The following is a 26,368-nucleotide window of genomic DNA, read 5'->3' on the forward strand; positions in this document are numbered from 1 at the left end:
ACTGTAACCTACTTCCTGTGTTTTCGGATTGCATTTCCTTAGGATTCTTCCAATGAATCTCAGTCTGGCATCTGCTTTACCGACGATCAACTTTATATGATCATTCCATTTTAAATCACTCCTGATGCGTACTCCCAGATAATTTATGGAATTAACTGCTTACAGTTGCTGACCTGCTATATTGTAGCTAAATGATAAGGGATCTTTCTTTCTATGTATTCGCAGCACATCACTTGTCTACATTGAGATTCAATTGCCATTCCCTACACCATGCGTCAATTCGTTGCAGATTCTCCTGCATTTCAGTACAATTTTCCATTGTTACAACCTCTCGATATACTGCAGCATCATCCGCAAAAAGCCTCAGTGAACTTCCGATGTTATCCACAAGGTCATGGGAATATCAACGGTCCTACGACACTCCCCTGCGGCACAGCTGAAATCACCCTTATTTCGGAAGACTTCTCTCCATTGAGAATGACATTCTGCGCTCTGTTGTCTAGGAACTCTTGAATCCAATCACACAATTGGTCTGATAGTCCATATGCTCTTACTTTGTTCATTAAACTCTATAAGAGTAACTGTCATAGGCGGGACAAAGACTTTGTCTTTTATGTACCTCCACAGAAAAAAGTGTGAGGTCTGGTGACCTGGGAGGCCAAATGCAATGAACAAGATCTTGTTGTCCACCTCCTCCAATCGAATGTTGTGGGATGGTGGTGCTTAGGTAAGGCCGCACCTGAGTCACGCATAAAAAAAAAATCACTGGCATATTCGTGAAGTTGAGGAAAAAGTTTCCAGCATGCCGAGGTGCGACATTCCTGTCACAGTTTCCTCCGCGAAAGAGAAAGGTCCATAAAGTTTGTGAAACAGAAACCGCGCAACACACATTCAGTTTCGGTGAGTCCCTTTCATGTTCGACGATGACGCCAGAAGTTTGTGACGGCAACAATCTCACATTATGTTGCTTTACTTTACCCGATAAATCAAACGTCGATTCGTTCGAAAAGATGTGTCGTTCGGAAGAGGTGTCCTCTGCCATGTCCTAGAGAACTGAAACGCGTAATTCGTACCTTCTGTCATGGTCGACGAGACGCAATTGCTAGGCAGTAACTGCAGCTTCCAAGACTCCACATGCAGGCGTCGTTTCAGAGGACGCCACACCGTCGTTTGGGGAAGTTGAAGTTTCGTGGACGTCCGAGGCCTCCTTGTGAACGCATCTCGGGTGCGCCCGACGTTTTCATCATACGTGTGCGCCAGACCAGTGCTCTTCACTTTGCATACGCAACCAACATCCAAGAATTTTTTATGGCCATAAATGTGCTCGTGCAGAGGCTTCTTTCCAAATTGACGGCGGAGTGCGCGTTGCACCTGACAGTGCAAATTCCAACACACAAAATGATTTCCCTTCTGGTGCAGTCGCCACCGTACTATAAACATAGAACAGCGCAGCTGTGTCAAGACGTTGAACCTACCTCTGTCCAGTGACCTGCACATTGTGTTTGTAGCTTTTAATGGAGTGTGCAATGGGAACTACCCTCTCCCACGCACTTCAGAGTGGTTTCAGGGTATGGTCGTAGGCTCAGATGCCTCCAAAATCAAACTTCTTATGGTTGTCGAATTTGATCGATGGAACTGGTTCGCTGTCGACCAAGATGATACGCAGCGGCGCTGAAATATTACTTACCTCCGCTGCCGTGAGCCGTCTGAATGTTCTCCGCTTTTCCAGGTCGCCTCCAGCTCTGCGGAATCCACAAGGATCCGCGACAGTGTCTCGGAACACTTGCTAGTATTGTAGCAAACTTACCTATATTCGGCCCCACTATCAGCCAGTATAGCAAAGTAACAAAAAGCGAGAAAAAAAAAATACCAAAACTTACACTGCATAGACATCGAACTCTGGCATCAACGTAAAGCAGGGTTTCTCAAACTTATTTGCAACCCAATGTTCTATCATACTTTTCATCGTCTCCCCTTTTCCGACACGATATCAATATACGAGGGTTGGAACTTAAATAGTGGCAACTATTTATTTACAACTCGCACTTTTCACAAGAATCAGCCGAGTACAAATGACAGCTTCGCCAATGCACTGCCCTTTTATAACTTGCGCACGCGATGCTGCTGCTGCCGCCGCCTGTATGTGTGCATACAGCTATCCCACGACTTTCGCCACCTCCGCGTATACAAATGATTAGTAAACAACATCGGAGGCTCTTCAGGACTGTTCGCAAATAATACGGCTGTCTGTAAGGAAGTAGCAACGGCAGACGCCAGAATCGATTTGCAGAATGACCTGCATGTGATTGACGAATGATTCGGGCTCTGGCAGCTGACGCTGAATTAAATAAATTTAACATATTGCACAAGCATAGGAAGAGAGCGAGCCACTAATGGGCAACTACACTAGTGATGAGGAACGCTATCTCTCGCTTGACACTTGTCCCGCAGCTACGCAGGGCCAGCCATCGTTAATCGAATGTGGCACATCAATGGTTAAGGGGTGGCCGGATGCCCTTCCTGCCGCCACCCCGTACCCCCCGCGACGGAATCAGTGTACTCCAACTGTCTGCGTCTAGTGAAATCCGTGGAATAGTGCGAAAGTGTTCAGATGTCCGCGAGCCGTGTAACTGTGGCGGAACGTGGGGACAAGCCCGGTATTCACCTAGCGGGATGTGGAAAACCGCCTAAAAATCACATCCAGGCTGGCCGGCACATCGGCCCTCGTCGTTAATCCGCCGGGCGGATTAGATTCGGGGCTGGCGCGCCTACCGGCTACTCTGGCGGGTGAACTACACGAAACGCTATTTATCATAAAATATCTAGGAGTAACTATTCGGAGCGATCTTAAGTCGAATGACGACACAAAACACTTAGCAGGAGAAACAGATGCCACACTGAGATTCATAGAAATAATCTTAAGGAAATGTAAATTTCGACGAAGGATGTGGCCTACACGGCGCTTGTTCCACCAATTCTTGAATACTGTTCATCTATCTGGGAACCTTACCAGACTAGTGAATGAGGACCGCCATATTTCGCATTTCGATTCTTCATGTAAAACTGGTGGGACAGGCGGGTCTCAGAATTGTGAAATTATGAAGAAAAATTTCAGTCGAAAACTGATACTTTTTAATTTCTGTAATAATGGGTGAGATCACCAACAAGTTTAATTTTCTTACAATGGTCAGCACCTATAACCCACACTGACACAGATTCGGATTCATTTATTTTACGATGACTTCTGGTCCCCAGAATGAACGGTGTCGACGGCAGGTAATGTGATTTCGCCTTGTCTTTATTGTAGACCTCTGCGACGTGAAATGTTCGGTATGCGATGACGTCACGGCTGTTAAAACTTTCAAGCCCTACTTTAGGTCCACGGAAGAGGGCCACGGTTACCCATCCGTTACCATGCTGAAGTGTGTCACTGTTGCTAACAGTAAGGTTGAGAACACCACAGAACACTGATGGACCATGCAGGACGACTTGGGCACCTACATAGTTCGAGGTATTAATAGCAATAGTGTCTATTGCTTTATAAACTGTAGGGCGGGTACGCGTCCTTCTTTAATATCGTGGCGTCTTCTGTGTGAGCGGTCCAATGCTGACGCCTTCTTACCCAGTTCATTACTTATATAGACAAAGCCGTTGCATCCTTGAGCCCTTGGTTCGCGATGCACGCTTAGCGGTTGTTGGCTGACGCTACTGGTCATAAATTTTCCAAGTCTAAAGTCGGGTCATATGCCGTACGCGTGTACGGGGCGATAGTGTGCTCAGAGTCTAAGTCCTGTGACCTTGAGAAGAAGTGGGTTTATTTACATAGGGAGGATAGTCATAACTTCCCCCCCCCCTATACCCCCTCCCCCCACAGCCATATACCAGGTGTACCGGTATGAAATGAGCGTTTTTTGTGCAAATGAAACACTAATTTTGAATTGAAAAGTAAAAACATTTTATTCAAAGTAGTGACCATTGCTTTCTATACATTTTGACCACCTTTCTGGCAATTTGTGGACACTACGCCAATAGAAATGTTCGTCTTTTGAAGCAAGCCAATCAGACACCCAATTTTCGACTTCTCCATAGGAATCGAAGTGTTCCTCAGCCAATGCGTGTCCCATTGATGAAAACAAATGGTGGTCGGAAGGGGCCAAGTCTGGTGAATACGGCGGGTGGGGTAGCAGCTCCCAGCCAAGTGTTCTGATTGTATCCCGAACCAGTTTTGCTTCGTGTGCAGGTGCATTGTCGTGTAAAAAAATTACTTTGCCATGTCTCCTGGCCCATTCTGGTCTTTTTTTCGATCAATGCATAGTTCAAATTGATCATTTGTTGTCTGCAGCAATTAGTATTCACAGTTTCACCTGGTTTTAGAGGCTCATGATGCACCACACCTTTATGATCCCACCAAACACAGAGCATTGTCTTCTTGCCGAATCGATCTGGTTTTGCAGTCGATGTTGATAGTTGTCTCGGATTAATCCATGATTTTTCCCGTTTATTAGTCTTGAAATAAATTCATTTTTCATCGCCAGTAACAATTCGATGCAAAATTAATTTTCTTTCTGGTCTTCGAAGCAAAATTTGACAAATGGTTTTTCGGTTTTCCATCTGTCTTTCATTCAATTCATGTGGCACGCATATTCCACACTTTTGGATCTTTCCCATAGCTTCCAAACGGTCAGAAATTGTTTGTTGGGCAACATTTAGCATTGCTGCCATTTGCTTCCGACTCAAAGTATCATCTTCATCCAATATTGCTTGCAATTCGGCGTCTTCGAACTTTTTTGGTGGCCTTCCACGTTCTTCATTTCTTACATCAAAATTATTATTTCTGAACCGTTGAAACCATCTCTTGCATGTTGCTTCTGATAGAGCATGATCACCATATGCCTCAACAATCATTCGATGCGACTCTGCAGCACTTTTTTTCAAATGAAAACAAAAATTTAATGCTTTCCGCAAATCATCACTTTCTGATACAAAATTCGACATTGTTAACATGATGAAAACATATTATGTTGTTTGTTCCATGACTTGATGTATACTAAATATCTTTGACAGATGTCATACCAACCAAAAAAAAAAAAAAATTAAGGCTCGTTCACAACAAATATTTCATATTGACATATTTGTATCTTAACGCTCATTTCATACCGGTACACCTGGTATTGTATATGAATAGATTGGTCGTAGTACTTGAACATTATTAATACTGTTACATCTTTGAGTGCCACATTCACTAGATGTACGCTTAGCTGATGACGGCTGACGCTGTGGTTCAGTAACACCAGAAAAAGGTATTTATGTCTACATCTAATGAATGAGGACCGCCGTATTTCGCATGTCGATTCTTCATCTAAAACTAATGCGACAGGCGGGTCTCAGAATAGTAAAATTATGAAAAAAAATCAGTCGAAAACGGATATCCTGTACGCGTGCTGTAGTCGCACTACCAGCACGCGCGAACGGGGCGACAGTGCCCTCTGGGTCTAAGTCCTTACCTGACAGAAGAGATAGAGAAGATCCAAAGAAGAACGGCGCGATTCGTCACAAAATCATTTAGCCCGCACGAGAGCGTTACAGTGAGCTGAACAAACTCCAGTGGCACACGCAAAAGAGAGGCTCTGTGCATCACAGAGACGTTTACAACCGATATTTCGGTTGAGTACTTTCCGGGAAGTGTCGGACGACATACTACTTCCTCCCACATACATCTTACCCAATTAACCACAAAGGAAAAATTCGAGAAATTACAGCTAATACAGAGGCTTAGCGACAACCTTTCTTCCCTCGAGCCAGTCGCGAGTGGACAAGGGAGAAGGGTATCAGTTAGTGGTACTAAAAGTACGGTCGTGCGGTAGCGTTCTCGCTTCCCGCGCCCGGGTTCCCGGGTTCGATTCCCGGCGGGGACAGGGATTTTCTCTGCCTCGTGATGACTGGGTGTTGTGTGATGTCCTTAGGTTAGTTAGGTTTAAGTAGTTCTAAGTTCTAGGGCACTGATGACCATAGCTGTTAAGTCCCATAGTGCTAAGAGCCATTTGAACCATTTTTTTGAACTAAAAGTACCCCCCGCCATTCACCATTAGATGGGTTGCGGAATATGATGATGATGTAGATGCACGGGTAGAGCAGTAAAAGTAACAAGTCAGTTTTGTACAGTATGTATTCGGTATTGCCGATATACATACCCGTTACTCCGTAAGCTGACACCATTACGTATATAGCGTTTAGAAAATGCCGCTGCTGTTGATCAACGAGTGCGTTGGTGTTTGCTGACAAATTTATAACCGGTAGACGACGGAGACGGAATTGCAGATAGCTACGAAACGGAGGTTTATGTTGAGGTATCGGATGTCCCGTTTAAAGTCATTCTTCGATGTCAGATTTTATTTAACGGTTCTGGAGGTCAAAAACCTAATGATGTGGTTTTTATACCACAGCTTGCGTACGACGAGAAAAATACTGCTCCTACTGGCGGTGGCAGATGTTGCGGACCTGATGGAAACGAACCATTCTCAGAAGATCGACATTTTGCCAGGAAATGATCCCTTTTTCAGACTTTTCTGCACTCTCCTCTGAAAGAATATTATTGTCACCATAGATCTGTCTCTGCTTTGTTTCTTAGTTCTTCTCTGCAAAAAAAAAACCTCACACTTTTCTTCTCTTCCGACCCAGAAACATTGCTCTACACAATGAGAAAAAGTACTAAATTACGGTTAAAATTTAAAAAAAACGGGTAGTATAGAGAGTCGTTGAAAAGTAGAACTCAATTCTCCACTCACCTGAGCCCATAATTTAATTTTATAATCGAATTGAAGACTTCGTAAAAAAAATTAGGTAGATCGAATAAACGACAAGAACACGCCAAGTGTGGTAAGCTGATTTCCCCGAAACCTCGCTCAGTGGAAGGGGAGTCAAAACAAGCGAACACGTCTCTCGGCTTATCCGCAGGTCATCATCATCATCATCATCATCATCATCATCAGTTATCTGCTACATTAGCAGGTCCTTTGCCTCTCCATTTTCTGCGATCCACTGCTTCCTTCTTAAGCCTGCTGTACGTTGTACCGTCCATCACGTCATCCAGTATCTGAAATCTCTTCCTTCCTCGCTTCCTTTTCCCTTCTACATAACCTTCTACAACTGTTTTTATCAGTCCGTCATTCTTTCTTAATATATGCCCAATAAAATTTCTTTTTCTTCTTTTTATTACATCTAGTAACTGTCTTCTCTCCCAATCGTGTCAGTACCTCTTCATTTTTTACTCTATCCCTCCAATTTATTATTTCCATCCTCCACCATGTCCGCATCTCAGAAGCCTCCAATCTCTCTCTGACTTTCTTTCTCAAAGCACATGTTTGAGCGCCATACAGAAGAACACTCCATACAAAACATTTTATGAGTCTTTTCCCCAGTTCTCTGTCCAGACTGCTGCAGAAATTCCTCCTTTTCTTATAAAATGCCTCTTTTGCCATCGCTATCCTTGTTTTAATTTCTCTGCTGCACTTCCAGTCGGTGTCTATCCCGCTTCCAAGATACTTAAAATAATGCACCTGTTCTAATATTTATCCATTCAGCATAATTTTTATTTCCGCAGGTACTGGACCGTTTCTGAGAAATCGACGGACAAAGTTTTCGACTTACTTTACATGCTTTTTGGAGCGCGATAATCTCTGCCGAAATGGTGACACACTATCCAATCCATTTTGCGCGCCGTGTTGGAAACCCGCTAATTGACATCTACATCTACATCCACACTCCGCAAGCCACCTGACGGTGTGTGGCGGAGGGTATCTTGAGTACCTCTACCTGTTCTCCCTTCTATTCCAGTCTCGTATTGTTCGTGGAAAGAAGGATTGTCGGTATGCCCCTGTGTGGGCTCTAATCTCTCTGATTTTATCCTCATGGTCACTTCGCGAGATATACGTAGGAGTGAGCAATATACTGCTTGACTCCGCGGTAAAGGTATGTTCTCGAAACTTCAACAAAAGCCCGTACCGAGCTACTGAGCGTCTCTCCTGCAGAGTCTTGCACTGGAGTCTCCGTAACGCTTTCGCGATTACTAAATGATCCAGTAACGAAGCGCGCTGCTGTCCGTTGGATCTTCTCTATCTCCTCTATCAACCCTATCTGGTACGGATACCACACCGGTGAGCAGTATTCAAGCAGTGGGCGAACAGGCGTACTGTAACCTACTTCGTTTTCGGACTGCGTTTCCTTAGGATTCTTCCAATGAATTTCAGTCTAACATTTGCTTTACCGACGATTAATTTTATATGGTCATCCCATTTTAGATCACTCCTAATGCGTACTCCCAGATAATTTATGGAATTAACTGCTTCCAGTTGCTGACCTGCTATTTTGTAGCTAAATGTTAAGGGATCTATCTTTCTATGTATTCGCAGCACATTACACTTGTATACATTGAGATTTAATTGCCATTCCCTGCACCATGCGTCAATTCGCTGCAGATCCTCCTGCATTTCAGTACAATTTTTTATTGTTACAACCTCTCGATATATCACAACATCATCCGCAAAAAGCCTCAGTGAATTTCTGATGTCATCCACAAGGTCATTTACGTATATTGTGAATAGCAGCGGTCTTACGACACTCCCCTGCGGCACACCTGAAATCCCCCTTATTTGAGAAGACTTATCTCCATTGAGAATGACATGCTGCGTTCTGTTATCTAGAAACTCTTCAATCCAATCACACAATTGGTCTGATAGTCCATATGCTCTTACTTTGTTCATTAAACGACTGTGGGGAACTGTATCGAACGCCTTGCGGAAGTCAAGAAACACGGCATCTACATGGGAACCCGTGTCTATGGCCATCTGAGTCTCGTGGACGAATAGCGCGAGCTGGGTTTCACACCACCGTCTTTTTCGAAACCCATGCTGATTCCTACAGAGTAGATTTCTAGTCTCCAGAAAAGTCATTATACTCGAGCATAATACGTGTTCCAAAATTCTACAACTGATCGACGTTAGAGATATAGGTCTATAGTTCTGCACGTCTGTTCGACGTCCCTTCTTGAAAACGGGGATGACCTGTGCCCTTTTCCAATCCTTTGGAACGCTACGCTCTTCTAGAGACCTACGGTACACCGCTGCAACAAGGGGGGGGGGGGGCAAGTTCCTTCGCGTATTGTGTGAAATCGAACTGGTATCCCATCAGGTCCAGCGGCCTTTCCTCTTTTGAGCGATTTTAATTGTTTCTCTATCCCTCTGTCGTCTATTTCGATATCTATCATTTTGTCATCTGTACGACAATCTAGAGAAGGAACCACAGTGCAGTCTTCCTCTGTGAAACAGCTTTGGAAAAAGACATTTAGTATTTCGGCCTTTAGTCTGTCATCCTCTGTTTCAGTACCATTTTGGTCACAGAGTGTCTGGACATTTTGTTTTGATCCACCTACCGCTTTGACATAAGACCAAAATTTCTTAGGATTTTCTGCCAAGTCAGTACATAGAACTTTACTTTCGAATTCATTGAAAGCCTCTCGCATAGCCCTCCTCACACTACATTTCGCCTCGCGTAATTTTTGTTTGTCTGCAAGGCTTTGGCTATGTTTATGTTTGCTGTGAAGTTCTCTTTGCTTCCGCAGCAGTTTTCTAAGTCGGTTGTTGTACCACGGTGGCTCTTTTCCATCTCTTACGAACTTGCTTGGCACATACTCATCTAACGCATATTGTACGATGGTTTTGAACTTTGTCTACTGATCCTCAACACTATCTGTACTTGAGACAAAACTTTTGTGTAGAGCCATCAGGTACTCTGTAACCTGCTTTTTGTCACTTTTGCTGAACAGAAAAATCTTCCTACCTTTCTTAATATCTCTATTTACGGCTGAAATCATCGATGCAGTAACCGCTTTATGATCGCTGATTCCCTGTTCTGCGTTAAGTGCTTCAAATAGTTCGGGTCTGTTTGTCACCAGGAGGTCTAATATGTTGTTGCCACGAGTCGGTTCTCTGTTTAACTGCTCAAGATAGTTTTCAGATAAAGCACTTAAAAAAATTTCACTGGATTCTTTGTCCCTGCCACCCGTTACGAACGTTTGAGTCTCCCAGTCTATATCCGGCAAATTAAAATCTCCACCCAGAACTATAACATGGTGGGGAAATCTACTCGAAATATTTTCCAAATTATCCTTCAGGTGCTCAGCGACATTAGCTGCTGACGCAGGGGGCCTATAGAGACATCCAATTACCATGTCTGAGCCTGATTTAACGGTGACCTTCACCCAAATTATTTCACATTTCGGATCTCCGTCAATTTCCTTCGATACTATTGCACTTCTTATTGCTATAAACACGCCTCCCCCTTCACTGTCCAGCCTGTCTCTGCGGTATACATTCCAATCTGAGTTTAGGATTTCATTACTGATTACGTCTGGTTTCAGCCATCTTTCTGTCCCTAGTACTAAATGGGCATTGTGACCGTTTATTGGCTCAAATGGCTCTGAGCACTACGGGACTTGACATCTGTGGTCATTAGCCCCTAGAACTTAGAACTACTTAAACCTAACTAACCTAAGGACATCACACAACACCCAGTCATCACGAGGCAGAGAAAATCCCTGACCCCGCCGGGAATCGAACCCGGGAACCCGGGCGTGGGAAGCGAGAACGCTACCGCACGACCACGAGCTGCGGACGACCGTTTATTAATGAGACCAGTTCTGAGACCTTTCTATAGACGTTCCTGCAGTTTACTATTAGCACATTAATATTGTTATTCCCTGTTGCATTTTGCCTACTCCTACCTTTCCGCGTCTCAGGGGGCGTCTTGTCGAGCCTAGGGAGGGAATTATCTAATCTAAAAAACCCACATGTGGACTCCACACGTGCTCCGCTACCCTTGTGGCCGCTTCCGGCGTGTAGTGCACGCCTGACCTATTCAGGGGGACCCTACATTACTCCACCCGATAGCACCCCAGATCTCCGCAGAATCGGGTTTAAGCCTTCCACTTGGCTCCAAGCCAGAGGACCGCGATCGGTTCTGGGAATGATACTACAAATAGTTGGCTCAGATTCCACCCCGTGAGCGAGGCTTTCTGCCTTCACGAACTCCGCCAACCACCTGTATGAACTGAGGACGACCTCTGAACCCAGACGGCAGGAGTCATTGGTGCTGACATGAGCAACAATTTGCAGTCGGTGCACCCAGTGCTCTCTATCATCGCCGGCAGGGCCTCCTCCACATCTCGGATGAGATCCCCCGGCAAGCAGACAGAGTGAACACTGGCCTTCTTCCCCGACCTTTCCGCTATTTCCCTAAGGGGCTCCATCACCCGCCTAACGTCGGAGCTCCCAATAACTAATAAACCCCTCCCCCCGTGTGCCTGCTCGGATCTTGCTGAAGGAGTGGCCATATGTCCACTGACAGGCAAAGCGGGCGATGCCACATGGCCAGCCTCCACATTGACCCTCCACCTCATGCGCCGCGAATGCCGCTGAACCCGCCACTCCCCTTGGGGAGAGGGTGGCCCAACCACGCCCGGTACCCGCGAAGATGTCTCGACAGCAGGGACTGTGGGTGAAGCATATAACACCTGGGGTGTACCACGCGACGCACCAGACTCCCCACTGCCGCTACACTCCGAGGCAGCAGCCCGAAGACGGCTGACCGCGGCCATCAGCACGTTCAGCTGTTCGCGAACAGTGTCCAGCTCCTCCTGCAGTGGCCAGTCAAACATCCTATCCATCCTAATTTACTGTAGAGAGTTAATCAACTTTTAACTAGACTGCTAATTCACTAAAGGCGCCTGATAGTTGACTAAACTGTGGTTACTAGACACTTCTTGTAGAAAACAACGAAAATAGCACTACCTGTCTCTGGACTGTATTCAAAACAAACACTAGCACTACTGGCACTATGGCTGACTAAAGGGACTCTCTCTGACTGTATTCAAAACAAACACGAAATCTATGGAACACTATTACTAGCACTCGACAATTAAAGCTTCCTAAAAGCAAAAACACACGGAAGAAGAAGTGACAAGTAAGAAAAATACAGTTAACACTTAAATTAACGTAGCTCGCTGCACAGCAGACGTGAAGCAAACGGCAGTTACGACGACACTGACACTACTCAATCATTTATAAGTTTCATTTTTTTTCCACTTTCCTACCCATGGTCGTAGAATGTTAGTATGCGAATATTTATTATTAAGTTAGGCAATACAAGGGCGTTATATTAATTATAAAATTACAGCTATGTTTCTCTGTCAGTGTCACACACTTACTATAGAATGTATGTGTTCAAATGGATCAAATGGCTCAGAGCACTATGCGACTTAACATCTGAGGTCATGAGTTCCTTAGAACTTAGAACTACTTAAACCTAACTAACCTAAGGACATCACACACATCCATGCCCGAGGCAGGATTCGAACCCGCGACCGTAGCGATCGCGGGGTTCCAGACTGTAGCGCCTAGAACCGCTCGGCCGCCACGGCCGGCTAGAATATTAGTTGCTCACTAACGAATCCACACGATATGCAACCGCACCATGTATGGAGCAGAAGACACGTTCGGTGTACTGTCACGTCCAAAACTAAGGACGAGTTTCACTTCTCAACTCAGTACACAACTTCTAAGTGTAAGCTGGTAACCACTTGACGAGCATTAGCGTATTGGCAATAAACTTCCGAAGACTTGTAGAGTGCAGCGTACTAGGGGGAGTCGCGCCTGCGTAGACTGACTTAGGAAGCCACGGTCTGTGGCTGCGATCAGATCCAACGCAGACTCTTCCTTCTCCCTTGCACGGTACCCTTTCAGATGTACGCGAAGCAAGCTAATATGTCAGTGATGTAGTCAAGTAGTGGAGCAAGGCACGTTACGAAGGTCATTATTATTACACGGTAATAACAAGGAAAATACACTACTGGCTATTAAAATTGCTACACCAAGAAGAAATGCAAATGATAAACGGGTATTCATTGGACAAATATATTATACTAGAACTGACATGAGATTACATTTTCACGCAATTTGGGTGCATAGATTCTAAGAAATCAGTACCCAGAACAACCACCTCTGGCCGTAATAACGGCCTTGATACGCCTGGGCATTGAGTCAAACAGAGCTTGGATGGCGTTTACACGCACACGATACCACAGTTCATCAAGAGTTGCTCTGCCACCATTGACCAGACGTTTTCAATTGGTGAGAGATCTGGAGAATATGCTGGCCAGGGCAGCAGTCGAACATTGTCTGTATCCAGAAAGGCCCGTACAGGACCTGCAACACGCGATCGTGCATTATCCTGCTGAAATGTAGGGATTCGCAGGGATCGAATGAAGGGTAGAGCCACGGGTCGTAACATATCTGAAATGTAACGTCCACTGTTCAAAGTGCCGTCAAGGCGAACAAGAGGTGACCGAGACGTGTAACCAATGGCACCGCATAATATTACGCCGGGTGATACGCCGGTATGGCGATGACGAATACACGCTTCCAATGTGCGTTCACTGCGCTGTCGCCAAACACGGATGCGACCATCACGATGCTGTAAACAGAATCTGGATTCATCCGAAAAAATGACGTTTTGCCATCCGTGCACCCAGGTTCGTCGTTGAGTACACCATCGCAAGCGCTCCTGTGTGTGATGCATCGTCAAGGGTAACCGCAGCCACGGTCTGCGAGTTGATAGTCCATGCTGCTACAAACGTCGTCGAACTGTTCGTGCAGATAGTTGTCTTGCAAACGTCCCCGTCTGTAGACTCAGGGATCGAGACTTGGCTGGACGATCCGTTACAGCCATGCGGATAAGATGCCTGTCATCTCGACTACTAGTGATACGAGGCCTTTGGGATCCAGCACGGCGTTCCGTATTACCCTCCTGAAACCACCGATTCCATATTCTGCTAACAGTCATTGGATCTCGACCAACGCGAGCAGCTATGACGCGATACGATAAACCGCGATCGCGATAGGCTACGGTCCGACCTTTATCAAAGTCGGAAACGTGATGGTACGCATTTCTCCTCGTTACACGAGGCATCAGAACAACGTTTCACCAGGCAACGCCGGTCAACTGCTGTTTGTGTCTGAGAAATCGGTTGGAAACTTTCCTCATGTCAGCACGTTATAGGTGTCGCCACCGGCGCCAACCTTGTGTGAATGCTCTGAAAAGCTAATCATTTGCATATCACAGCCATCTTCTTCCTGTCGGTTTAATTTCGCGTCTGTAGCACGTCATGTTCATGGTGTAGCAATTTTAATGGCCAGTAGTGTAGATCTCTGAGGATTTTGAAATCTGACAGGTGCTGAAGCAAAATCTAAACGATGTATTATTTTCAGCTTTTTTGTGATGTCTATATGAAATGTTTGTGCAGTTCTATATATACGAGAACACTGCGTGCTTCATTTTTGTTTTCTCTTGGCTTTTGCAGTATCACCTGAAAAACGCACGAAGGCCGAAATTGCAGTTATGAAATAAATGATTTGTACAGTGAACGGCGAATATGATGCCGTTTAAAAAAACAAAGACAACAAAGTGATCCACTCAGAGCTGCGTTTTTACAGACTGAGGTACGGGACCATGAAAATAGAAACCTTTTCCACACTCGTCTTATTTGTATCAGTGAATAAATTATTATCAGCAGAAACTACTGTCTTTTCGGAATGTAGAATGCAGTGAAGTAAGAGGTGGCGCGCCGATATTTGTACCCCAAAAACACCGCACGCTGGTTATCTCTGCTCTCACAGTCACTCAGGTTAGTGACACTTCTCTCCCTCTGTGTAACTGGATCGATACTCGTTACAGCTCAGCTTCAGGGTTCACCTGTCTTCGTGTGCTACTTCGTACCCCACTCGCACGTTCTCCCACTGGCACACAACTCTCCACTCTTGCTACCAGGTAACAGCACTCACTCAAGTGGACAGCATGGGGCGGAACTTCACTTCCCTCACGCGAGTCCCTCGCTGCAGTGTCGTCGCTCATTTCTCAGGATCCCCACATGGCCCGGTGCCTAGCAGAGTTGTGTGTTCATCCCTTGACGTTGTTGTTTCTTAACTGTGTCCTGCACACTTCGGAGCACTCTGTCTACTGAATATATTTCATGAGTGGTCTATTGCGTCATGGAATCAAAGCAGACGAGAAAGATACACTGAAGAGCCAAAAAACACTGGTACACCTGCCTGATATCGTATAGGGCCCCCGCGAACACGCAGAAGTGACGCAACACGACATGGGATAGACTCGAATGTAGGGAATGGACACCATGAATCCTGCAGCGCTGTCCATAAATCCGTAATAGTACGAGGGAGTGCAGATCTGTTCTAGACATCAAGTTGCAAGGCATCCAGATACGCTCAATAATGTTCATGTCTGCGGAGTCTGGTGGCCAAAGGAAACGTTGAAACTCAAAAGCGTGTTCCTGGAGCCACTCTGTAGCATTTCTGGACGTGTGGGGCGTCGCATTGTCCTGCTGGAGTTGCCCAACTCCCTCAGTCCCTCAGAATGCACAATGGAAATGAATGGATGCAGATCAGAGAGGGTACTTCCGTACGTGTTACCCATCAGAGTCGTATCTATACGTATCAGGGGTCCCATATCACTCTGACTGCACAAGCCCCATGTCACTGGGCCCGTTCTTGCACGATCTTTTTCCGGTCGCAGCGGTGTCTGAGATTTGATGTTTTACCGGATTCCTGATATTCACGGTACATTCGTAAAATGGTCATGCGGGAAAATCCCCATTTCATTGCTACCTCGGAGATGTTGTGTCTCATCGCTCATGTGCCAACTGTAACACCACGTTCAACCTCACTTAAATCTGGGTAACCTACCATTGTAGCAGCAGTAACTGATCTACCAACTGCGCCAGACACTTGTTGTCTTATACAGGGTGTTACAAAAAGGTACGGCCAAACTTTCAGGAAATATACCTCATACACAAATAATGAGAAGATGTTATGTGGACATGTGTCCGGAAACGCTTAATTTCCATGTTAGAGCTCATTTTAGTTTCGTCACTATGTACTGTACTTCCTCGATTCACTGCCAGTTGGCCCAATTGAAGGAAGGTAATGTTGACTTCGGTGCTTGTGTTGACATGCGACTCATCGCTCTACAATACTAGCATCAAGCACATCAGTACGTAGGATCAAAAGGTTAGTGTTGATCACGAACGTGGTTTTGCAGTCAGTGCAATGTTTACAAACGCGGAGTTGGCAGATGCCCATTTGATGTATGGATTAGCACGGGGTAATAGCCGTGGCGCGGTACGTTTGTATCGAGACAGATTTCCAGAACGAAGGTGTCCCGACAGGAAGACATTCGAAGCAATTGATCGGCGTCTTAAGAGAGCACGGAACATTCCAGCCTATGACTCGCGACTGGGGAAGACCTAGAACGACGAGGAAACCTGCAATGGACGAGGCAATTTTTCGTGCAGTTGACGATAACCCTAATGTCAGCGTGAGAGAAGTTGTTGCTGTACAAGGTAACGTTGACCACGTCACTGTATGGAGAGTGCTACCGGAGAACCAGTTGTTTCCGTACCATGTACAGCGTGTGCAGGCACTATCAGCAGCTGATTGGCCTCCACGGGTACACTTCTGCGAATGGTTCATCCAACAATGCGTCAATCCTCATTTCAGTGCAAATGTTCTCTTTACGGATGAGGCTTCATTCCAACGTGATCAAATTGTAAATTTTCACAATCAACGTGTGTGGGCTGACGAGAATCCTCACGCAATTATGCAATCACGTCATCAACACAGATTTTCTGTGAACGTTTCGGCAGGCATTGTTGGTGATGTCTTGATTGGGTCCCATGTTCTTCCACCTACGCTCAATGGAGCACGTTATCATGATTTCATACGGGATACTCTACCTGTGCTGCTAGAACATGTGCCTTTACAAGTACGGAAAAACATGTGGTTCATGCACGATGGAGCTCCTGCACATTTCAGTCGAAGTGTTCGTACGCTTCCCAACAACAGATTCGGTGACCGATGGATTGGTAGAGGCGAACCAATTCCGTGGCCTCCACGCTCTCCTGACCTCAACCCTCTTGACTTTCATTTATGGGGGCATTTGAAAGCTCTTGTCTACGCAACCCCGGTACCAAATGTAGAGACTCTTCGTGCTCGTATTGTCGACGGCTGTGATACAATACGCCGTTCTCCAGGGCTGCATCAGCGCATCAGGGATTCCATGCGACGGAGGGGGCATTTCCTGTAACAAAGTCTTTGAAGTTACGCTGGTACGTTCTGTTGCTGTGTGTTTCCATTCCATGATTAATGTGATTTGAAGAGAAGTAATAAAATGAGCTCTAACATGGAAAGTAAGCGTTTGCGGACACATGTCCACATAACATATTTTCTTTCTTTGTGTGTGAGGAATGTTTCCCGAAAGTTTGGCCGTAGCTTTTTGTAACACCCTGTATAGCCGTTGCAGATGGCAGCGCCGTATTCTGCCTGTTTACGTACACTCTGTATAGTCTGTTACTGGTTCTTACAACAACGCTATTATTTTATTTTACAGATCGATTGGCACACCTCATTAAAAGGCCTGACGTAGTTTTCAATATTATATGCCGCAGCATGACGTATGATGTATGAGTTTCCATCCTCTGTTTTCAGTAAGATACCTCATGCGAGAATAACGAACATAACATACCAGTGAATACAGCGTCAGTAGCTTGCTTTATGTTATCAACCATCAAGAGACAGGATCGTAAACATCTCTGGTCATATCATAATAGGTGTACCTATACTAAGGTGTGGCAGCTTTCTATTTGAGTCGGCTAAATGGACGTAATCGTGTACGCTGCTGTATTGTTTTTGTGGCACAAACGCACAGAAGTACAATGTATACGCGCCCTTATGTACCAGCGACGTATTAGAAAGTGAAATGAAGGGTGAACATTAAAATTTGGAAGTAACTTGGGTTATAGAGTGTGTCACCATTTTGGAACGAATTAAAGGTGCTTATAAATAACCCCGGCTGCAATTGACCCACTGCACAGGTCATAAGAAGAATACAGCCTATTCGGACCATGTTTTCAACCTTAAAATACGTCGAAGTTATTGCCCCACAGAAAATAAAATCATACGAATTAGCTGAATCACTGCAGTGTAGCGCGGTCTTTACCATGCTCCAGGCTGCAAGTGTGAAGACAGCTGATCCAGGAGAGAAAGTATCTTGTAATTTACACCGAATGAACTGTAAGCCAGATATACTACGCGTCTTGTGGACGGCAGTTACGTTTCACCTTTAGGTTGAAGGCCGGTCCCTCGCCGGACAGAGTGAGAGTGCGGAGGCGGAGGCGGTACTCACCGTGCATGTAGTCCTGCGGCTGCGGCTGCTGGTGGTGGTGCGGGGGCGGCGGGCCGTAGGAGGGCGGCGCGGAGAAGGCGGAGGCGCCGGAGCCGCAGCCGGGCTGCTGGTAGCCGTGCGGGGGCTGGGGGCCGTGCCCGTGCTGCTGCGACGCCGGCGGCTGGGGGGCGGGGGGCGGCGCCGCGTGCTGCCCGTAGTGCGAGCGCCGCAGCGGCGACACCACCTGCCACCACGACAACCCCCGTCCCTCATCCGTCAAGTTACGGCCAGGCACAGGCAGCAGAGCGTTCTACTGCCCCTGCAGGTCTTATTTAAACGGCGCTCACAATATGCAATCTTTTTTACCTACTGCCCACTTCTGTATCTCTGATACAGTGGTAAATGTTCCAACCGCCCACCACTTCCACGATACTGATGACTTATAAAGTAAAACAGTAACTTTAGTTTATAAAGTCTATAAAGCAGAATTACAGCATCTTAAGGGGGGTAGGACGTCAAACGGGCCGACTTGGAGCAGGAGAGGCACCACAGGACATTTCAGTTTCCACTGTCTATACTTTTACGAATAAATTCATAAAACTTTGTCAGCGTGACCAGGAAGGATTCAGAATTTACACTCATAGCAGTGGAAGTTCTAAAACATAACGAAGTAATTTTTTTTTACGTGTGAAATTTCATCATTTTTTTCACTTACTCTTGGCTGCATTTCTTGCTATAGGTACACATTTCTTAATAAGTAAGAGAGATTCTTCGATGAATTTTACACAGCATACAAACCATACTGAAAGGTGTATGAAACTCTGAAAATTTCCAAATCTATTAAAAACTGTGGTAAAAATTGAGGTAATTAACTATAAAATTTCTGTTTTTTTAAACACGAAGTTTAAAATATAACAGTTCATTCGTTTTTTCATAAACTAAATAAATTCTACAGTTTCATACACCTGCAAGTACGGTATGTATGCTGTGCAAAATTCATCGAAGAATATCTCTAACTTATGAAGAAAAGTGTACCTATAGCAACAAATGCAGCCATTAGTAAGTGAAAAAATGATGAAATTTCGCACGTAAAAAAAAATTATTTTGTTATGTTTTCGGACTTCCACTGCAATGAGTGTGAATCCTGAATCATCTCTGGTGACACTGACAAAGTTTTATGAATTTATTTGTAGAAGTATAGACACTGGAAATTAAAATGTCCTCAGACGCCTCTCCTGCTCCAAGTCGGCCCGTTTGAAATCCTAGCCCCCTTAAAGCACAGCATAATAATTACTTACAAAATAGTTTATAGAATGAGATTTACACTCTGCAGCGGAGTGTGTGCTGATATGAGACTTCCTGGCAGATTAAAACTATGTGCCGGACCGAGACTCGAACTCTGGACCTTTGCCTTTCGCGGATAAGTGCTCTAGCTCAGGAGAGCTTCTGTAAAGTTTGGAAGGTACGAGACGAGGTACTGGCAGAAGTAAAGCTGTGAGGACGGGGCGTGAGTCGTGCTTGGGTAGCTCAGTTGGTAGAGCACTTGCCCGCGGAAGGCAAAGGTCGCGAGTTCGATTCTCGGTCCGGCACACAGTTTTAATCTGCCAGGAAGTTTCAAAATAGTTTATGTCAAAATATTATGAAAATATTTTTAAGACCAATACTGTTGTCGTCAACCACGGAAGGTGGGGCGCCCTCTAGTGGGTGGTAGGGACTACGTTGAGTACCACTAATACACACAATCTCCAGGGGGAATGGTCGATATTCAGGGAAATGAGAGGGACGATCATTCGTAGCAAAAAAGTGTAGTGCACATTGGTACTAAAATGCCTATCTTGTAACCTATGAGCAGTTCTTCATCGTCGATACTGTGAAACACACCTCTCATACTGAAGAAGTGCTCATACGTCTTGAACTTCAGGTCGTCATTTAACATCTGCTGTTAAGTGAGGAAAAAAACGAGGTTACGGCGAATTGGTCAAAATCTGCGACTGAATTCAAGATGTCATTGCAGATAGAAATCAACACATCGCTCTTGACGGAACAAAATTGACAGATATAAAAGGTAATTTCTGGAGTATCCCAGGGAAATGTAATAGTACCGTTACCGTCTACCACGTATGTAAACGATCTAGTAGAAAGCATCGGAAGCTCTTTGAGAGTGTTAGCAATAGAAAGGTTATCTATAACACAGCAGCAACGCCAGAGGGCAGTATCGGTGTGCAGAATGACCTGCAGAGGACTGATGAATTGTGCAAGATACGGCAGTTTTACCCTAAACTTAAATAAAATAATAATATTGCGCACACATAGGAAAACAAATCCACTGCTGTACAACTACACTATCGATGAAAAAGTTCTGGAAACAGCATTTACCGCTGAGCATCTACGAGTAACTGTTCAAGAATGATCTTAAGCGGACTGAGGATATAAAACAAATAGTACGAGAAGGAGATGCCAGACAGATTGATAGGTATGTAGCTAACGTAAAAAAATTAACTCATCCACGAAAGAAGCGGCTTACAAGGCGCTCATTCGACCGATTCTTGAGTACTGTTCATCAGTCAGGGATCCTCACCACGTAGGACTGATAGAGGAGAGGGAGATCAAACAAAATTTCGTCACGGGATTGTTTCGTCGGCCCGAGAGCGTTACAGAGATGTTCACCGAACTCCACTGCCAGACGTTACATATTGAAATATCGGGTGAGCACTTTCCGGATCCAGTCGGGCAACATATTGCTTCCTCCCACATACGTATCCCGAAATGACCACGGCGAGAAAATTCAAGAAATTAAGAGGCTGAAACTTCGTGGCAGATTAGAACTGTGTGCCGGACCGAAACTCGAACTCGGGGCCTTCTTCCAGGAGCGCTAGTCCCGCAAGGTTCGCAGGAGAGCTTCTGTGAAGTTTGGGAGGTAGGAGACGAGGTACTGGCGGAATTTAAAGCTGTGAGGACGGGTCGCGAATCGTGCTCGGGCAGCTCAGATGGCAGAGCTCTTGCCCTCGAAAGGCAATGGTCCCCAGTTCAAGTCTCGGCTTGACACACAGTTTTAATCTGCCAGGAAGTTTCGGATCAGCGCACACTCCGCTGCAGAGTGAAAATTTCATTCTGGTATTAAGGGGCTTATCAATAATCATTCTTCCCACGCGCCACTATATCCTCTAACTTCTGCAACGTTTCGTGAATCAGAATTAACCATCGAAAAAGTTTCGTCCCCATTCGTGAAAAAGAAGTCACAGATCACAGAAGACACGGTACTGACACAGGTTTTAAATCCACAAGAATATTTGATCACTGCAAATGACCTTCTCCCGCCGCTCGCCACACAGGAGTGATGGTGATGATGTTACAATCCTTCACGTATGATGGAATAGGCTAAATGTAGCAATTTGAGGTAAGGGATCTTGGTGCGGAAACGGCCGAGTCGAAAGTTAAAAGCGAAAGTCATTCCGATAGCTGTGACAATGGAATACATGTACCGGTACTGTTGTTTATCACAGACATACCACCAAGGTAAAAAAAATGGTTCAAATGGCTCTGAGCACTATGTTACTTAACTTCTGAGGTCATCAGTCCTCCTAGAACTTAAAACTACTTAAACCTAACTAAACTAAGGACATCATACACATCCATGCCCGAGGCAGGATTCGAACCTGCGACCGTAGCGCTCGCGCGGTTCCAGACTGAAGCGCCTAGAACCGCTCAGCCCCCCCCCCCAAGGTTCCTGGAACATGTTATTGTTGTTGTGGTCTTCAGTCCAGAGATCGGTTTGATGCAGCTCTGAATGCACCATCCCACCTGTTACTCGTCAGCGGATGTGTTTCTAACATGACGGAACTCCGCCTCACTTTGAACGGAGGGTTCCCAAACACCTGGACAAGACATTCCATGAAAAGTGGACGGGCACAGGAGCTCCTGTTTCGCGGCCGGCACGTTCACCTCAGCTCTCCCCACTTGATTTCTTCTCGTGGGTGCATGTGAAAAGTCTTGTGTACCAGACGCTTGTTGAGACTGAAGAGCACCTCCTGGCAAGAAACCAAGCTGCCTGCGATACTGCTCAAGCGACAGAGGGTCTATTGGAAAGGGTACGACAGAACTGTGGTACCACGATGTCGTGCATGAATTGACGCTGTTGGACACGCCCTTTTGAACAACTGTTTTTAATGCAGCAACTTGTGACACTTGTGCAGATAAATGGAGTTCTTTATTAGTGTACCGTAGACTTAGGATTTTCGGTCTGTCTGACATCAAGTTACTTGCACCGTTAGGAGTCCACCAACAGGAGGAATTACTCAGGGTACTGGGGAATATTCAGCGGGAACTACGAACGTCATCATTAGGGTTCACAAGTTGGGGCCCTTAGGCTGAAGCGGAGTAGATTTTGGCTTATAGCTTTCGACTCTTATTTCCGGAATAGGGTCCCGATACAACATTATCGCTGAAAGCTTTTAACATCATCACCGAATCACCCCGTATAAAATCCCTTGCGCCATAGTAAGTACAAAAAGAAGCATTAACACCAGAATGAAGGGCACAAGAGCAATTGCTGCGAAATAGGGGTAAATCGGCACTAGCGGAATATTCACAAGGGCCGTGGAAGCCTAAATTCGTTTCTTGGATACGGTGGTTTTATTTAGATCCTATCATTACTCTGATAGGACATACGCAGAGGCCAAAGAGATTCAGAAGCACTAACTTTAATAGAAAAGGAGGAGGACTGAAATTAGACAAGCTGCGGGCCTTAGTACTGGATTTAAAAAGGCAACACCAGCTCCTGTCCACCAGAAGTTGCGTAACACACGTGACCTGGCAGCGGTGTAATGACGCCACGAACTGACAGTCGCGTGGATACATATAAACAATTCGGCTTGCTGAGCTTGCTTAAATTTGCTACTCCCATCTGTCTGTATCTTTACAGTCTTTAACGATGACTAGCATTAGAAGACAAAACTTCAGAGCTTATTGTGGTTGTGATCCGCCGGGCGGATTCGTGCCGGGGACCGGCACGTCTCACCACTCGGGAAGCAGCGCGTCAGACCGCGCGGCTAGCCGGGCGGGCTTCTTCAAAAGTACTTTGCAAGACTGTCTTTGCCCCAGCAATGAATCCATAGACGCTCCATTCTACACTCGGTAGGTTAAAATGTCTCCACTCAAAATTGCACGAGCTGGGTATTTCTGCACTGCAGACTGCTGTAAAACAAAAATCACTAAGGAAATCAATACCGGCCGTGAAAATCAGCATCGTGTGATGACCTCTACACTCCCTAAAACTCTCCCCACAACCGCCCACTTTCAACTTATTTCGGTCGCTTGTGACGTCATCACTGCTGTGTCCCTCCTAGAAGACGGCAACCCCCAATACACCGGCGCCCCGCGGGCAGCCACGCATCAGGCATCGTCTGCCGCAACAGGCACGAGCGTCTGCAAGCCAAACAACGATCCGCACTAGCTGGTATGTTGGTTAATATTTCAGACAACAACAACAACAACAACAACAACAACAACAACAACACGCCAACACGCTGTCTTCGGGGTCTCTGGCAGCTGCCAAGAGAGGCGTCCAGTCCGCTGCCAACATCGCGCGCTTCCTGCATCATCGGCTCTGCTGGGATCGCGGCTCTATTTTCCTACACAACGTCACTTGTCCGCTAGCAGCTCGCGCCCTATCCGCGCGCAGGGGCAGTAATTATGTCGTCACACAACCACGGAATGGTAGTTCGGTCTCCGCTAACGAACCAGTTATTCCTTCGAGTTCTCTGTGCCAGTCGACAAGCACAGTACTGGTCTAGAAACCAGAGCTCTCGCTAAGAAACCGTCGTTGGACAGTCGCCGTGCTGTGTGTAACTTCTAATCCTTACCAACCTTAGGGCAGTAACTTTACTTCCTCAGACTTTGGGTTTGCACCAACTATGTGTACGTGGCCTCTTTTTGCTGGGGCCATGATTAGTTTTGTTATTAACTACTGTCATTTAAGTGAACTTGAACTGTTTTTGTTACTATGTGCTTCAGCCTGTGTTATCGATAGCTACGATGCCACAACGTAGGTGCGCTCTGCTAGGTTGGCACAAGACACCGACGACAGCACACTGTAGCCGGAGCGGGAGCTCTACGAGCTCCGCTCTGGATTGTGCCCATTTCCATCAAGAGCAGGCGGCCTGGAAACATCGCTTCAACCTCAGCTTGCTATTGAGACTATGTACTACTTACGAGGAGTCTAAGGCTTCGCACCTCACTGCAAAGTTACGTATTCAGTTAATATTGTGATGTAGTAAAACCATTTCTAAAAGCAGTTCCGAGAGAATTTCAACTTTTCCTGCTCCTACTCACTTCCTACATTCGGCCTACCCTTCAGTTTACAGGAGCAGACCCACGGGCCGCCTTCCAGGCGGGATACAAAACAGCCAGCTAATAATTATTTGTTGGGACTCAAAGTACCACCCGAAATTTAATCTGTATGTAGCTTAAAACTCCACGGTGGAGATTTATGTTCTTGAAAATGTAATAAGCTTGTTCAGCATTGTTTATCTGCGCTGTGTTCTCATTTGTGTGTCAATCGGCACAGAATTGGTCAATTCTCATGACGTCAAACAAGGCCCAAGTTAGAATTACTATGTGCCTTATCAATTAAATTACTATTAATATGAATTTATTTGATGGAAGCTGTTCCGCAAAAGACCTAGTATGTCACGTCAACTAAGAAGTGGTTCAGATCTCCAATACATATGAGCAGTGCTGGTGATAATTTCTTGAAAAGAAACACAAGACGAAAAGTTGAAGGACGTGAAGAAAGCTAATATCGTAAATAGAAAAATACTGCGCAACATAACTGGAGAGTCATTTTCTCGACTGAGCGAGGTGGCGCAGTGGCTAGCACACTGGACTCGCATTCGGGAGGACGACGGTTCAATCCCGCGTCCGGCCACCCTGATTTAGGTTTTCCGTGAATTCCCTAAATCGCTCCAAGCAAATGCCGGGATGGTTCCTTTGAAAGGGCGCGGCTGACTTCCTTCCCCGTCCTCCCCTAAGCCTATGAGACCGATCGCCTCGCTGTTCGGTCACCTCGTCCAAACAACCCAACCACCCCTCCCCCTCACCCTCCCCATTTTCTCGAAACCCGAGTTAGCACTTTGGAATTTGGTTCAAAGATGCTTACAATCTTCCTCTGCAAAAGCATGGCGCCCTGTGACTTCACCCTCGAGCTCAACGACGCTTCAACATCAGTGCGTCGACAAAAAATCACTCCTGCGCTGTGAAGTTCGTGTGAGGTGTAAGGTGGGTTAACGACGTCACATTAGTACCACATTTCACCGCAATTCTCCCGAGCGCCACCGTGGACGTTCCACGTGATGGGAAGGTCGTCACAACCCGTTTTCCCAACATTTCACACCCCTCTTTTGACGATGGAGATCAAAGCGGCGACGCCTTCGCGGTTTTGTTACGAGTGGCCAAGGAAAGCCATTTCAGACAACCACCGCCCACAATCAACACGAAAAGGCTTCAGGAGGTGGCAAGAAGGGCGTCAATTAAAACCACCCCTCTTCTCGCGGCTTTGATTGCCACACATTTCGCTATCGAAAATGGCAGTTCGCAGTGCGATGGGCAACAGTACGTGCTCTTGATTACCTGTCACACCGCTGACACCGCTGACACCCCCGAGAGTTTCAATCCTTCGCTCCATCCCCACCTACCGTGACTGCATCACTTTTGAGTGCAACTTGTAATGGTTCTTTATTTACGTGACCATTACGGCACTTCAACCCCAGTTCTCGATACCAGTAATGTCGTACTACTTTTCTGCGAAGTAACAGACATATTTCTGTGACAATATTCACATTTGGTTTTATTAATGTATAGGTACTCCGATGTATCCGTATATTACAGTGATATCGTTCTTGTGTGTATTCATTTCTGTGAGACTGTCATAATCTTTGACTTACTTGTAACCGTTTTGGCGCGAATCCGCACAGAGCAGTCTTTGTTTCACTTTGCAGAAGTTAAGTTGTTATTTCGCTTTGTAGAAGAACATTCAAGTCTTGTGTTTGGTTAAAGTGGAAATTAAATATATGAAGATTGATACAGA

General features: G+C 45.8%; 1 protein-coding gene across 1 annotated transcript in view; it reads right to left on the reverse strand.

The window, feature by feature from the left end:
• Window positions 1–18,208: 18,208 nt before the first annotated feature.
• LOC126106270 (mucin-19-like) overlaps window positions 18,209–26,368 on the reverse strand; it is a 267,599-nt gene continuing 259,439 nt past the window's right edge. The window contains exon 13 of the mRNA XM_049912493.1: window positions 18,209–18,529. Within this exon, the coding sequence (XP_049768450.1) occupies window positions 18,209–18,529 (321 nt within the window). The remainder of the gene's footprint in view (window positions 18,530–26,368) is intronic.

Source organism: Schistocerca cancellata, chromosome 10 (genome assembly GCF_023864275.1).
Source record: "Schistocerca cancellata isolate TAMUIC-IGC-003103 chromosome 10, iqSchCanc2.1, whole genome shotgun sequence".
NCBI classification, from domain to species: domain Eukaryota; kingdom Metazoa; phylum Arthropoda; class Insecta; order Orthoptera; family Acrididae; genus Schistocerca; species Schistocerca cancellata.